The sequence below is a fragment of the Podarcis filfolensis genome (assembly GCF_964270895.1).
Source record: "Podarcis filfolensis genome assembly, chromosome: 13".
NCBI classification, from domain to species: domain Eukaryota; kingdom Metazoa; phylum Chordata; class Lepidosauria; order Squamata; family Lacertidae; genus Podarcis; species Podarcis filfolensis.
This window is the reverse complement of record NC_139615.1, coordinates 42803799-42819610: the sequence shown is the minus strand read 5'-3', so window position 1 is coordinate 42819610 and position 15812 is coordinate 42803799. Positions and strand designations below refer to the sequence as shown.

The 15812-nt window shown below is 42.9% G+C and overlaps 1 protein-coding gene across 1 annotated transcript in view; it reads left to right on the top strand.

The window, feature by feature from the left end:
• MAP3K3 (mitogen-activated protein kinase kinase kinase 3) overlaps positions 1 to 15437 on the top strand; it is a 37528-nt gene extending 22091 nt beyond the window's left edge. The window contains exons 8-17 of the mRNA XM_083582915.1: positions 2763 to 2896; positions 3197 to 3270; positions 5900 to 5967; positions 6651 to 6743; positions 7218 to 7409; positions 8006 to 8154; positions 8752 to 8883; positions 9007 to 9136; positions 9307 to 9484; positions 10759 to 15437. Of these exons, the coding sequence (XP_083439041.1) occupies positions 2763 to 2896; positions 3197 to 3270; positions 5900 to 5967; positions 6651 to 6743; positions 7218 to 7409; positions 8006 to 8154; positions 8752 to 8883; positions 9007 to 9136; positions 9307 to 9484; positions 10759 to 10987 (1379 nt within the window). The 3' untranslated portion in view covers positions 10988 to 15437. The remainder of the gene's footprint in view (positions 1 to 2762; positions 2897 to 3196; positions 3271 to 5899; positions 5968 to 6650; positions 6744 to 7217; positions 7410 to 8005; positions 8155 to 8751; positions 8884 to 9006; positions 9137 to 9306; positions 9485 to 10758) is intronic.
• The last annotated feature ends 375 nt before the right edge of the window (positions 15438 to 15812 follow it).

Sequence of the window (15812 nt, the reverse complement as noted above, 5' to 3'; positions counted from 1 at the left end):
CGGTTACTCATCCAGGCTCCAACAAACTCTCAGATCACTCACAAAAGTCTCACAACGAGAAAGGTTCTGGGAAACAGCTGGTGTCACCTTAGTCTCTCACTCTAGACTTGCTTTTTATGGGCAGGCCCAAGGTGGCTGGTACTTCCTTAGGCTGCCCACAGCTGTGTCCCATTCAGCTGCACTCTGCGCACCGAGTTCCAGATGCAGCAGGTTTATTGAGTTTCCCACGGGGTCACATCTCTTCTGTCCTCTCCTGCTCCTCCAGTTGCTTAATAGCATCGAACCTGGTAATTTCAAGGGCACCTGTCAGGTGGCTGTTGCGGTTGCTCGAAAGTAACCAGGCAGGACTCCGACCTGTGTTTTACAGGCTTTATTTTGGTGCAAAACTATTTACAGTGAAGAGCCCAATGCTCATGTCTGGCTCAATCACTAGCAGAATCCAGGAGTGGTCTTTTTTTAGACTTCCCTCAACATAACGTCCCCTCCCCTCTCTGCACCCCAAACTACTGCGCAGGATGGGCAATGGCAAGGGCGTGTTTCCCTCCTGTCCAGCTTGCCCAGGAGCAGTGTTAAGGCTCCTACCAGCATCCTCTGGTCCTTGCACCTCTTCTCCACTGGAGGTGGGGCTTTCCTCCTCCCCGGAAGAGGAACTGCTTCGCAAGATTTTTGGAGGCTCCCTGTAACACAACTGCCCTTCTATTTCTCGCCTCTGAGCCGATGACAGTTCCCTGACAGCACCTTTGTCTATCCCCTGAGTCCATCCCCAAAGGCACACTCCTCCATTGCCTCCTAAGACAGATGGATGCCAGGAACCTAAGACTGGCTTGGAGAACCTGCTCTCTAACCCCTTACCATTGGAAGTACGTTAGGCAAGTACAAGTAGCAGACCTTTTCAATGGTGGCACCAAGACTCTGGAATAGCCGTCTTCTGGGAGAAACGCTGGGAGAAAGAAAGGCTTCCTTTCTTTCTGCATTTACGTAGATTTAGACGACTTATTCACTCAGACAGGCTAATACTGCTCTGCTATTTTTAAAGTTTTCTTGGTTTCATGCTGCTGCTTAGTTGTTAATGTAAGGAATATTTGTGTGTGTTTGTTTTAACATTTTATTTGTTTTAAGTGCAGGCTGTTATAGAAAAACAGGATAGAAGTAATAATGGATTTACAAGCACAGTTTTAAAGGGCATGGGGAACTAACCCTTAAGCAGATAACGTGTCTGCCTTCAAACAATTTGTAAAGAAAAAAATACTTATAAAATAATTTAATACACTCCTATCTCGGTGATCTTCAGGAGAATGAGGGATGGTGCTATGACAGGTCATCTTGACCATTGTGATGAAAGTGCTCCATGGAAAAAAGAGAATCCACTCTCGACCTGAAAGAGGGCTTAATTCCTTATTTGAAAACCTTGTTCCATGGTTTGAAAAGGAGCTTACCCTTGACTCACAACACAATATGATAGCCTCCTGCTTCCTCCATTAGCCAGAAGATGGTGCTAGTGTATTGCAAGTTTTCATTGTAAGGAACAAAAAGAATTCTTTTTGAATACAGTGGTACCTCGGTTTACAAACTTAATTCGTTCTGGAAGTCCGTTCTTAAACCAAAGCCATTCTTAAACTGAAGTGCACTTTCCCTAATGAGGCCTCCCGCCACCGGTGCCCTTCCACCTTCTGTTCATAAACCGAGGTAAAGTTCGCTAACTGGAACACTACTTCCGGTTTTGCGGAGTTTTTTTACCGAATAGTTCATAAACAGGGCTGTTCTTAAACCGAGGTACCACTGTACATGCTAAATATATATTATCCTTTAAAATCTGGTAACCTGGAACTCTTTAAACCCAAAATTTTAAGAGAAATCTGCAGGCTTATTTTAAAATTTGAAACAGTCATACGGAGGCAGCTCTGCTTGAGGTTGGGTATTTCAGCATACTGACAATATAAAGTGCGAAGATTCTCAGAACCAGCAAGGCATAGGTGACTTCTCACACAAAGTATGAGGTTGTCTCGGGTAGGGTGGAGAAGGTAGTGATGGCTCTAATCTCTTTAATTTTGAGTTACATTGTGCCCCTGTGGCAGCCATTTTGTGACAGGCACCCCCAGCACACTCTTAAAATTCAAAATGTGCCTGCTGGTCCGAGAAGGTTGGCAATTCGTTACTTAATAGTTTCATCCAACTGCTTCCATGTGAATCAAGCAGAACTAAAGAAAAGAAGCCAGAAGGGTTAAATCTGATCAGAGTCAATAGTCAAATGTGAGAACGGGGGGGAGACTACTTTTAAACTGCAGAGCAGCATCCAAAACACACCCTGTAACAGAGAAAATACTTCTAAGGGATTTAGACAGCATAACTTCTAGCGTTCCTATGTTAGCAAGAGCCCACATTTGAATTTCCATAAAATAATTGAACTAAGCGTCAAGCGCAGCAGGTATAAAATGATGGCCTTTTGTTTAGAAGAAATGCACACTAAAGAATAGCCTTTTCTCTATTCCAGGGGTGGGGAAGTGAATCCGGCCAATGGACTAGACACGGAACTGCCCCACCCTCCACAAGCCACTTTTGACAGGTGGATGGGGCTGCCAACATGTCAATTATCTAATATCATAGGATACACTCCCGAGTCTCTCAGTTGTCTCTTTGCAGTTACTCTGAATAACATTGTCCCTGAGTCTTTCAAAAATGCAGGAAAGAACAATTCTGTCCCTCCTCCCCTCAGGTGCTCTTGACCTTGTGCATCCTTTTAATAAGCATTTCAAAATCTTCAGGTTCTCAGACCACAGGTCGAAGTTCACCACCTCCAGGGTATGTACCAGAGAGGCAGCAACGAATCGCTCGTCAAGGGTCCTACACCAGCATCAACAGCGAAGGAGAATTCATTCCGGAGACCAATGAACAATGCGTGAGTTCAGTAAAGTGCTCCTCAGCTTTGAGAAGCTGCCTTTATACCATGTCATGCCTCTGGTCCACCCAGCTCAGTATTTTCTACCCTGTCAGCAGTTTCTTGTGGTCTCAAACAAGAGTCTCTTCCAGCTTTATCAGGAAATGCTATGGATTGAACCTGAGACCATCTACATGCATAGCACATGCTGTCTGAGCCACAGCCCTTTCCCAACTTTCTTCGTAGAATTCTCCATTCTGCCTTTTTTATTGTATTGTGTCTTAGATTATATTCAGTTTGACTTTCTGTGACCTCTCCTAGATGCTGGATCCTTTAAGCAGTGCTGAAAACTCTATATCTGGCAGTTGTCAGTCGTTGGGCCAATCAGGAGACAGGTATGGACCTTAATGGGTTTGGAATTGATTTTGCTGTCGTCCAATTTCTCCTCAGCATGTTTGGGTTGCTAATGAATTTTCCTTCATGTGAGATTGACAGGGAACCTTGGGGTGTTTCTCTCTCCAGCATTATTTGTCTTGTCTCATTTGTGTTAGCTCTTTTCTTCATAGAATCGTAGAGTTGGAAGGGGCCACAAGGGTCATCTAGTCCAACCCCCTGCAATGCAGGAATCATTTGCCCAACGTGGGGCTCAAATTCACGATCCTAAGATTCAGAGTTTCATGCTCTACCGACTGAGCTATCCAGATGAATTCAGTTACATCTATTTCTTTGCTTCTGGCATTTCTTTGCTTCTGGAGGTACAGATATTGTTAGTCTATTCCTGGCATAGACCCTGTAGTAAATTTATTATTATTATTATTATTATTATTATTATTATTATTATTATATTTATTTATTTATACATACATACATTGGTGCCTCGCAAGATGAAATTAATTCGTTCCGCGAATTTTTTCGTCTAGCGAATTCTTCGTCTTGCGAAGCACGAAATCCCATAGGAATGCATTGAAAATCAATTATTGCGTTCCTATGGTCAAAAAAAGTCCAAACAAAGCCAAATTTGGTACAACAAGAGTTTATTAAGTGCTCTTTAAAGTCACACATACTGTAAAGAGCATTTCAAAATTCAAATCCAGAATTTTTTTAAAAAAACAGCAGAGTGCCCCAATGGTCACAAAAAATCATAAAAATGCAGAAAAAACACACACAAGCTTCCAGATTCTTGCAAACCCCTCCCCAACACCAAGTCCTTGAATTCCAAACACCCCAACCCAAAATCCAAAACCCCCCAAAAAAGTTTTAAAAGCTTAACTTACCAAATGGCTGCAAAAGAAGTTTTGGAAAAGCTTCAAAAATCACCAAAGTCTTTAAAAACCTCAAAAAAGGCTACAATGTACACTGCGTTCTATGAGTTGCTCCTCGAAGTCAAGTTGCAACTGTATTAACGGTGTTAAGAAAAAGGAAACAAACTTGCAAGACGTTTTTGTCTTGCGAAGCAAGCCCATAGGGAAATTCGTTTTGCGAAGCAGCTCAAAAAACGGAAAACCCTTTCGTCTAGCGAGTTCTCCGTCTTGCGAGGCATTCGTCTTGCGGGGCACCACTGTACATACATACATACCCCACCCATCTGGCTGGGTCCCCCCAGCCACCTCTGGGCAGCTTCCAACAGAACACTAAAATACAATAACCAATTAAACATTAAAAGCTTCCCTAAACAGGGCTGCCTTCAGATGTCTTCTAAAAGTTTGGTAGTCAAAGTCAAAACGGATTTAGTTTACCACTAAATTCATTTTATTGGCCTCCATACAGTCCCTTACTGTTGTAAGCATGGGTTCAGCACCTCTACCGCTTCACTTGAATATGATGAGAGAAATACTAGTCATTGGTATACTGATGACACCTTACTTCAGAGCCCTAGATGACCTGGCCGGCAGTTTCATGTAGATGTTAAAAAGTATGGGAGATGAAATGGAACCCTGCAGGACCCTATAAGCACAGGAGGACAAGCAGTATTCTTCCAGCACTACCTTCTGGAATTTAAGTAGGAGTGGAACCACAGTGCCCCCAAACCCGTCATGCCTCAGAATCCAATTCTGATTCCAGAGGAGATAGCTTTCCCCTCTCTTTGGTGCTGGATAACTCTTCCTCATAACTACTAGCAGTCTAAGAAGGGAGCCAGTCTTCCACTTTTCCATTTTTAGGGGACACAGGAAACATTCCACCCTTCTGCAGCACATGCCTATGTCATAGAATACAGCCTCTTTAAAGCACGATCAGGTTTTCTTCTAGGAAACAGGGCTTCACCACTCTCTGCCATACTATATAAAAGACCAGTGCTGAAGCAACACTTGCTGATCTTTGTTTCCAGTATCCAGCTTAGGTGAATCTGATATCCAGCCACATCCCAAAGCTTGCTCCATATGAGCTCTCCGTGTTCCTGACTCTTGGCTACCTGCCCTGTACCTTGCCACACCTGAACAGAATGCCTCCGCTCTATGGTATCTGATATTGAAAGCTGCCAAGAGGTCCAGGATAACTAGTAGTGTTTCAGTCCCCTTGTCATAGGTTATCGCATTGCATCAGGGTAACCAAATCAGGTTCTTTGATGACAAAAATCAAATGGGAATAGATCCAGATTGTTTAGCTGGATAACTTGCATTACTATAATGAGGAAAGCTGTATTTTGCCCAACGAGGGAGGAAACTGGATCGTATATTTTTAAAAATGTAAAAGATATTTTAAATTTAAAATATATGCTAAAAAATTGATTGCATCTTTGGGGTGGGAATTTTACAGTTAGCTATGTGCCCTGGCTGAATTTTTCTGAAAGTGATACCCAGTTTGTAGATGGGGGAACCCAACAGATTGTGTAAATTCTCTGTTCAGTTATGCATATGTTTATATGCAGAAATCCCACAATACTGCATTGGATGTGAATAAATTATTGTAATTTATTTAGGTTTAGGCTATCCAGCTTCTTCCTAAGTCGTGAGAGGGGCATCACATTAAGGCCATTCTTAGCCCAGTTTATAGGTACAAATCTTAATTCTTTCTCCCTCCAAACAGTCTTTCCTACAGAAAATCCTGTATGTCCAGGGCCCAGAGTTTCCCAGACAACAGGCAGGATTTTTCAGGTATGTCTCTATAGTTTTAAAAATAATTATTTGAGCTGATGGTTGTTGACAGATAACAGGAGAAAGAAACTCCTACCTTGTTTGTTTCTCTGTTGTGTGTTGGCTGCTCCTAGTCAAAATGCTATATTCTCTTTTCCGATTGCAGAAAGACATTTTGAAATGTGCAGACAACTTCTCTGTCACTTGCCTGCAGTTACCTGGCTTCCAGTCTAATCAGGGTGGAAGATACAGATGTGGAGCCACATCTCGTTTTCCTCTCCCATTCCTTTGCCACTGATCAGTTGAATGTTGCTGGGTCAGGGAGAGCATTAACAGTTTTCAGGATACGTGCTTATGCATTGGGTTCTCTTCCCTCCTGAAACCACCTGTAAGGAGGAGGTTGACTGAAACGAAGAAACTTTAACTTACCAGAAGGGCAAATATGAAAATAAGCTAATAAGTTATACTGTGGGCTGCATTTTTCAGACAAAGTGCTGTGTGCCAACTGCCCTGCCATCTCAGTGGAAAAGGAGCTCGATTTCAGTGATCTGCATACTTCAATGGGTTCTAGAATTTAAGATTTAAACATATTTAGCGAACCTTTTCTTCCAGTCATGAGACTCGTGGATTTCCCTCCCCTTTGGGTCATTCATCTGTGCATGTTCCATAAGTTAACTTGTTTTGCTTTGTCTCCCTCTATCCAGATCGTGAGAATCAAATCTATGACAAAGCAGAGAAAGGAGGGACCTACCCTCGGCGTTACCATGTCTCCATGCAGCACAAAGATTATAATGACGGTGGGTTTGCTTGCACAGGAAGGAAGCACCCTGCTTTTTATCTTAATGATAGGGTTGCCGTTAGACATCTCTCCCAAGGGGAACTATCTGCTTTTCCCTAGTGACTATGCCTCTCTCTGCTTCTCTGACTCACTTTTCTTGAAATTGCTTGGGAGAACTCACTGGAAGCAGGAGGAGTGACAAATACAAGTGAGAATATGACTCTCCTTCCTTCTCTTTTCCTGTAGTTGAATAGCTCAAGAAGAACAGAGAGAAACTCTGTTTCTTGCATGCGAACCTCTGGTGAAGCAAGTTGTTGGCCTGTGCACTACAAGATTAATCCAGAGCAGAGTTGTCCAATGCTTAGGTTTTTGCAAACTCAGAAGTCATGCCTGCAAAGGCTTCTTGCTCTGTCCCCAGTCCTGATTCCCTACCCCCACTCTGTATCCAGACAGTTTTATTTGCAAACTTTTCTTTCATAACGTTTTCTAACAGGACGGAGGACCTTCCCACGTATTCGACGTCACCAGGGTAACCTCTTCACGCTAGTGCCATCAAGCCGCTCCTTGAGCACCAATGGGGAGAACCTTGGCCTAGCAGTGCAGTATCTGGACCCCCGGGGTCGCCTGCGGAGTGCGGACAGTGAGAATGCCCTCACCGTGCAAGAGAGGAACATTCCAACCAAATGTAAGCAGGCTGTTCCAGATAGCGAAATGCAGCACTATTGTGCTTTCCAGTGCATTCAAGATGGACAAAAGGAAGCACTTGTTCAAACTGATACAAGGTTTTGTGGTGGCCGCTAACACAGGTGGCTTTTTAACAGATAAAATTGACAGTCAGTGGCTCTACACCCTGAGGGTTTGGAATAAAGCTTCTGTTTACCAGGTACTAAGAATGAACAATAATATGAGATGCTATGTCTTGTCATGCTTATGAGCTTTCCTGGGGCTGCTGACGAGATAGAGCGCGACGCTACATCGAACTGTTTGATGTTTAATATCAGTTCTTATAAACTGCAGAAGGACGGAGAGAAATGTGTGAAAATCTGATGTTGTGGTCCTAAAGGCCCATCAAGCAGAAGTCAAGTTTTAAAAACTCTATCGTCAGAGCCAAACATTATATGCCACACCTTGAATCTTTGATAGGTGGCATCTCTAGCCTGGAGACTGGAATTATCTCCCCTGCATTTAGTAATGCAGGTATAAATAGCATCTGTTGATGGGTGTAGGAGACTATTCTTGAGGATGACATTATAAACTGAGAATTCCTTCTGTATTTGGCAGCTCCAAGTGCCCCAGTTAATTGGCGGCGAGGGAAGCTCCTGGGACAAGGTGCATTTGGCCGTGTGTACTTGTGCTACGATGTGGATACAGCCAGAGAACTTGCAGCGAAACAGGTCCAGTTTGACCCAGACAGTCCTGAAACAAGCAAGGTACTTGAACGATAGCACTGGGAACATTTGGAAATACCATGCTAAGTAACAGACCTTCGAACGAAGCATGGTTTGTATAGAGATATCATGGTTCGTTCTTTCCCTTAGAATCCCCAAATGCAATCCCACTGCACTCAAGACTGCCAAATTATTCACAAAACTTCACCACGTCACCTTTCCCTTTACCATTGGCTAGCACAAGTAACCAACACCTTTCCCCAAGTAGGCTGGAGAAGCTAAGCACCTGCCTCTTTACTGGTCTTTGACCCCTATTAATCAGCTAATAGTAACCATTTTGTTAATCTGGTTGCCACCCTAATAGAAATAATTCAGAGTGGAAATTGTTAATAACTTCAAATAGTGGGAAAACTAATTTCTAGGCAAGTTCTTGCTGAGAACTTGTCACTGCTGCCAAGTTCAAATGTGGTTCAGTAGTCAGCTGTCTGGTATGAAAAAGTGCTTTATCCTACAGTTTTTCCCAGTTTGGACATAATGGGAAACTGATTTAACAAACCACAACATCTTCCTCAGTGGGGGAGCATGCAGGCACACACATTCTTAGCGCAATGAACTAACTGGCTCTCTTCATGCCTGCAGGAAGTGAGTGCTTTGGAGTGTGAAATTCAGCTGTTGAAGAACCTTCAGCATGAGCGCATTGTCCAGTATTATGGGTGCTTGAGGGACCGAGCAGAGAAGACCCTGAGCATATTCATGGAGTACATGCCAGGGGTAAGAATTGAGCTAGTCCTCTAGAAAGTGATTGCCGTCTGCTTCTGACCTGCAGTGGATTTGCAAGATTATTTCCTTGTTGTTGAAGCCCTCTTCAATACCTTTCCTGCTTTTCCTGTGAAGGGTTCTGTCAAAGACCAGCTGAAGGCCTATGGTGCACTGACGGAAAATGTGACCCGGAAGTACACTCGGCAGATTCTTGAAGGAGTCTGTTACCTTCACAGCAACATGATTGTACATAGGGATATAAAGGGTAAGAGATGCCCACGTGACTTGGGCCAGTTCCCTCAACCTGGTCTCTTCCTCTTCTTTGCTCCCCTCTTCATGTATTGACTGCTAATACCCTGCAAGGTAGAGTCAGTGAAAGACTTTGAATCACTGTTGCTTCCCTCTCCCTCCCCCTCCTTCCTTCCCCCTTCTCAGGAGCCAATATTCTCCGGGACTCTGCTGGCAATGTGAAGCTTGGGGACTTTGGGGCCAGCAAACGGCTGCAGACAATCTGCATGTCTGGGACCGGCATCCGTTCTGTCACTGGCACGCCCTATTGGATGAGTCCAGAGGTGATCAGTGGCGAGGGTTATGGAAGAAAAGCTGACGTCTGGTGAGAAGTTGCTTTGTTCTGTTTGCTTGGTGCATAGTTCTAGCCAGGATTTCTGTGTACCTGAAGTACATAAGCTTTTAACCTTCTTACTAGGAGTACAAGGAACATTTCTGGAAAAGGAAAGTGACATTTTTGTCCAGAATACCCCTGACTCAAATGACATACTTTGTTAGTCTTGCAGCTGCTTGTATCTGCTCTGTGTTTGGGCAGGGACTGAGTTCCTAGCAAGGATTAATTTTATGTTGTAAGAGGTGGCTGACCCTCTGACCACTAACTCTAGGTGTGTAAGGGTAGCTTTTCAGTGATAAGGGGCTGAACTTTTAGAACCAAGAGCAGTTTTTCGATCATCATTATCTTTATGCCCTGTTCAGGGAAGTTTTTAATCTGTGATATTTTAGTGTATTTTTGGTTTTCTATGGAAGCCGCCCAGAGTGGCTGGGGAAACCCAGCCAGATGGGCGGGGTACAAATAATAAATTATTATTATTATTATTATTTATGTATACCCCATCCTTTCTTCAATTAATTATGCCTTGAGAAGTGTTCTTCATGCTCAATTCTTGTCTCTCCTCCTAAGAAGCTAAACAAGTGTCTACAAATGTGTCCTTGACAAATTTCTGAGTGTGTCCTTTATCGCATATCTGCAAGGCTGGCATTTGGGCTGCCTCTTACGTTTTTTTAATAAAAAAAATTAAAGCTCCTGCTGTGGCCACATCTGGAAGAGCTTCAAGCCATTCTTCTGTGGCCTTTTCTTTGAATTTCCAGGGCTGAACTCTGATAGAATTAACTTCTGTACATGTGTACTGTAGGAATAAAATGAGTTGTGTGAGTTCAGTGGATCTCCAGACAAAGCTATTTCTCCAGTTGAGTTATGTTGTAAGAACATTTGTCATTTTCTCTAGCTTCATTCAGAATTGAAAGTTGGATCTGGCGTAGTTTGACTTGGCCAAAGAGATGAAGAATTTTAAAATAATATGGCTTCTGAGTCACTTTCTTTTTCAGCTTTGTTTGATACTGGTTATCTATTCAGCCCTCTATGTCCTGATCCTCCTAAATGATCCACAAAAGCTTATGCCCCAATATATTTGTTAGTAAGGTGCCACAAGCTTCCTTGCTGTTGTTTTTAGGTTGCAACAGGCTAACTCCACTTCTCCTCCTTAATTTATCTCGATTGTGTCCGTTGTGTGGGTGTCACGGGAACTGCCACAAGAAACTCCAGCACTGCCTTTCGTTTTCTAATACAGATAATTGAATTCTATGTTCTCCCATTCCCAGGAGCCTTGCCTGTACTGTTGTGGAGATGCTAACAGAGAAGCCGCCCTGGGCAGAGTATGAAGCCATGGCAGCCATTTTCAAGATTGCCACACAGCCAACTAACCCCCAGCTGCCTTCCCACATTTCAGAAACTTGCCGGGACTTTATAAAGCGGATCTTTGTCGAAGCCCGGCAGAGACCCTCAGCTGAAGAGCTGCTCCAGCATCCCTTTGCACAGCTCCCATACTGAATTGTCCTCCCCAGAAACAGTACTTCTTCCTTGGCTTTTAGCATTTTCTCCTTGGGAGGATGCTGTGCTGTGGCCCTTATCCGAGCAGCAGCTCCAAATAAATGCTGGCACAGCTGTCTTATTTGCCTAGAGAGGCGGTCGGTGTTTGAGGAGCAAGGCAGGGACGTCAGTTGCTTTTATTTGGATAGATTCTTCTTTGGATTGATGCTTCTAGTAGCTGTGCAACCTACATCTGCATCTCTGTCCTTACCTGTGCTGCCGCCATGGAAGGTTTGGTGGTATGCTTCCCACAAGCACATGAGCTGGGAGCGGCTTAGGAACCGCCTCACTTGAATGTAGCTGTGTATCAGAAGCTGGTCCAAAGTGGAAGGGGCCTTGTGGTGTCAGAACTTGTGATAGCTTCTAAAAGCTACAAAAATGTGTGTTGGCTAGCATTCTGTGTTTCGCAGTTCCCCAGGACTATTGTCAAGTGCCACAGAGAACATGGACTCAGTTATTATATATAATAATTATTATATATTTTATTAAGTATTCAGCATCTGAAGGTGTTCAGAAAATATTGATTTAGAAGAATATGTGAATAGTGTTGTTTTTTTATATAATGACAAACCCAAGGAGCTGGAGGCAGAGTTGTACTTTCTTTCTGTTTGCCTTTTAACTCTCTCCTATCCACATTTCTGGATGATGAGATGGGGGTTACAGTGGAACACAAGCACAACGAGGCCTACACAACAGTGGCCCCTGAATGAAACGAGGGAATCGAGCTTCATTTTGACAGGGCTGTCTGAAGGTCCAATTCAGGACTGTGTCTATGCAATAACTGTGCTAACGCAGGATTTATTATCTGGCACAAAAATCCGCATCCTAAGATTCAGTATTTCTAGCTTTTATTTATTTTAATTTAATTCTTTTAAAAACAAGTTTCTGGTCTTCATGGCTGCAGAGAAACTCTAATAAATGTGGAGGGTTTGAGAGGTGCCTAGTGACTTCTTAGAAGTCATAGGGGGCTGAGCAGGATACAGCAGTTGTGGCATGTGCTTAGTGCCTTTGCACAAAGAGCAAACGCCAAATAAATCATCAAAAACAAGAATATATACAGATTTTTACTTTATTTGCATAATTTATTGAGATCATGGAATGTGACATTTTTATGGATTGTTTTAGCACAGAGTATCACATGCTGGATATAGACAGGGGTTGCCGTAGGATAGCTATTGCTTGCAGCTGATGAGAAAGAGCCCCGCATTGGGAGTTTCATACAGCTGGCCTATCATGCAGCAGTTAATAGCTTTCCTATGAAAATGCTGTTGCTTTGAAACTTCAGGCTCTTCTATTTCTGTTAGATGTCTTCTTCCACCCAGGTATTTTCTGCAGAACAGCCGCTGGTGCCATTCTCAGTTTTTTGCCAGTCCTTCAAACCAAAGACATTTCCAGTGCTGCCAAGATCTTATTTCAGGGAAAGGTGAAAGACTGCTGCTAAGCCTAATAAAGACATTTGTTTTGAGGTTTCCATGTGATCTTGGATAAAAATAGTTTTATAAATGGAAGACACATGCCTGAGCAGCAAAGGCGAGGGAGATATTTATGCAAAAGCTGTACTTGTGATTGTGTTTTCATAGAGTCATCTAATCTAGCAGTTGTGTGAAACAAAGGGACAAGGCCTGATTTCAAATGCTGCATTATCTTTTGGCTAGGAATCCTGGGGATTTTTAAAGGGGAAGTCATGACAAACTTCATTGCAGGCAATCTAAGCAGTATCCTCTTTCAACTAACTGTTTAGCGGCCAAGGGAAATTTGCTTGTTTTGCCGTATAAAACCTCGGACTGGGAACCAGATGCAGTCAGACAGGGCCTGTGTAACGTAAGGACTTGCTCACATTCCAGAAATGTTCGTTTCAAAAATGCACTTCCTAGGATAGCTGAACAATTTGACCAATGTGTTGTGCTGCAAAAAGAATGTGTACTTCTGTTGTGTCATGCTTCCAATCACCTGTTCTTAGCCTTTAAAAGAGGTAAAATTTATCCCTCCTCTTTCCAACCAAGAGTCATTTACGACAGGCACATTGGCACCGTCTTAGGGTAGCCAGCTGTTTTCGTCTCTGCAGAGTTGAGGATTGCTGCCATCCCTCAGCTTTTTAACAGGGCTACAGATGTTTACTTAAATCACAAGCTGGCAGCCTACCAGCTTGACATGTTGATTAAAAGCCAACATGCTTCCAGCAGACCTGCAGCAGTATATCTGAAGCAGAATGCGGTCATCATGTGAATAAAATGTAGCAAAGGTAAGAGTTCTTTCCTTGTAGCAGTGATAAGGTGTTAATGTAGCTTCTCTGCTCTGTTTAAGGCAGGCTTGACCCTGACCACTGGTCCTGTTACCTAGGGATGATGGGAGTTGTCCCAAAACAGCTGGAGGGCCAAGTTTGGCCATGCCTGTTTTCAGGCTTCCACAATGCTACTTTTAAGACTGGATGCTGTTTTCTGACGGGGGGGAATCCAGGATTTAAGGAAGTACGTAGCGTGATTTGTTCCTTTCAGGTAATGGAGGCTCAAAAAACCTGCAGTGATTCTCTCACGCGCCCCCTTTATCTCACCTGCCAACATGTTTGAAGGACTTGAAGAGAGGCCTGAAATGTTTGTTGTCCTGAAACATGCCCACCCTCAGCCCAGACTGTGGTCTGTGCATCCTGTGACTTGGCAAATGCCCGGCAGCAGGGTTTCCCTCCACCTGTCTCCAATAATGTGATTATGTTGTCTGGGCCCCCCCTTTGTATGATACACTCCAGAACCCAGACCCAGAGCCTCTGATTAAGCCTAAGAAATAAGCCAAAGCATTACCTGTATGGTCAGCAATGCACTTTTACAAATGTGTGTATATCATTCCCTATTTGTTATGCTTTTTACATCATGTAAACAAATGATGGTGCCTCTTATCTTTTTTATTTATGCTGTATTTGTTGATTTTTATAGATATGTATAGCAACTGTTATGGAATGGGAAAGAAATTGACACCTTCATGAGTTTTAAAAGTGGGGAGAGAAGCAGCTGGTTTTGCAGAAAATTTGAATATAGTTTTATAACATAATGTGTTAAGCCAGAATACCTCTTTGTTTCCTCATGCACCCATTGGGGCAGTGGGAATGTTGAATTCGTTTCATAGAAATAGCATAGATCCCAATAATAAAATATCTGGAATGGGTTGTTTTATGAGCAATCTGTTCATAGGCTTTGTCCAGGAGACCTGGTTAGGTTTATTACAAATCTGATTAGATTGTTGCAGCGCACAGCATCACCAGTGTAAATCTTACTTAAGTTACTGGATGGGCACATCCATTTGCATAACCTTTATTGGATGTCTTCAACCTGGATTTGACATTGGCTTGTTACACATGGATTGATTTACTACTCAAAACAATTTAGAAGGATTGATTTGTCCCTAAAATTGCAGCTAAATCAATTACCAAAAAATGGCCAGTAACTTACCCCCCCCTTCAACCATTTCCAGTAAGAAAGTACCGTAAATTCCTTCTGTAGTATAAAGCCCCATTAATCTGTTCGTACTCATTTTCAAGCACTTTGTGGCCCCCTGATACTTTCATTTGCACTTTTGCTTTCAGTCAGTTTCTTGTCCCCATGGGTGCAGATGAGAAAACAGGTTGCTGAAGGATAAATTGCAAATTTTCCCAGATGGAATGGTAACCATATGTGAGGAAAGAAAATAATGGTGTTTTGGGCTTGGCGTGACGATTCTGTATCCTCCAGGTTCACTCTCTTAATGTTCTGCTAAACAGGATTATTCTGTCTTGGTTACTGTGGGTGTGAATGATTCAAACACAACTTAAAATAGCTTTTTGCATTGGAGAAAGCTACCATTGCCAGACAGCCTTTATTTCTTCTCTTACTGGCCTTTAGAAGAACAGCTGCATTCTTGGATGTGTGATATGGGGGCTGTTCTAATATCTGAATTCAGGGTAAAGTTTTAGAGAAGAATATACCGTTATTACATTATAGTCCAAAGCAGTTGAAAGGAAGTCCCACTGACTTTTGCAGAATTTGCTTCTACCAAGATTGCTGTGCCTGTACAGCACAGCAGCATGATTGTGAAATTGCTATGTGGAGACTAGAAGATTGCACATTTTGCTTCTCAATCTGCTGATCTGCAATCCAGAGTATTCCCTATAGATTTAAATTGTCTGTATTAGAGTAAGTGGTTTGATTTATTGGAACCTAAGGGGGGGGGGGGACTTAAGTATTTTTAACAAGTGGACCATGTGTGCCTCATAAGCCAGCAGCCGCATTGTGAAGTTTATCAACTGAACCTGGAGTGTACAGAAGACCTTGAACCACTTGTGTCTTTCTGTTTTTATAAATATCTATACTGACCGGGGCTTGCAGTGCAAAGCCGGGCCAAAGTATAACTTTTATTTACAATAAAATAACATTTTTGGCTAGTACTGTTTTGTAAGTACCTCTGTTGTTTGGATGCTTGGATTATTTAGAGGCAGCTAAAAGGTCTCTGCTCTTGTCAATATGGCAAGGAGTTCTCTCCACCATCAACCTTCCTCACGCCTCCCAACGTTATTATTGTATATGCTATTCCCTTTCTGCAAAGTGGAGTGGACTGCAATTTATGAGTGTCTCAACACTAGAAGTCTCTGTAATATCTGATGCCTTATAGACTAACTGGATTGTGGTGGGAGCTCTTGTGAGCGTCTACCTTTCTGCTGTGGAATGCAGACACAGTTAAGTTACTTCATCTACCTTATATCTTCCTCTCTCTGCTCCAGCTGCCACAGCAAAATTTGTCAATGCTGGGTCACCTCCATTTT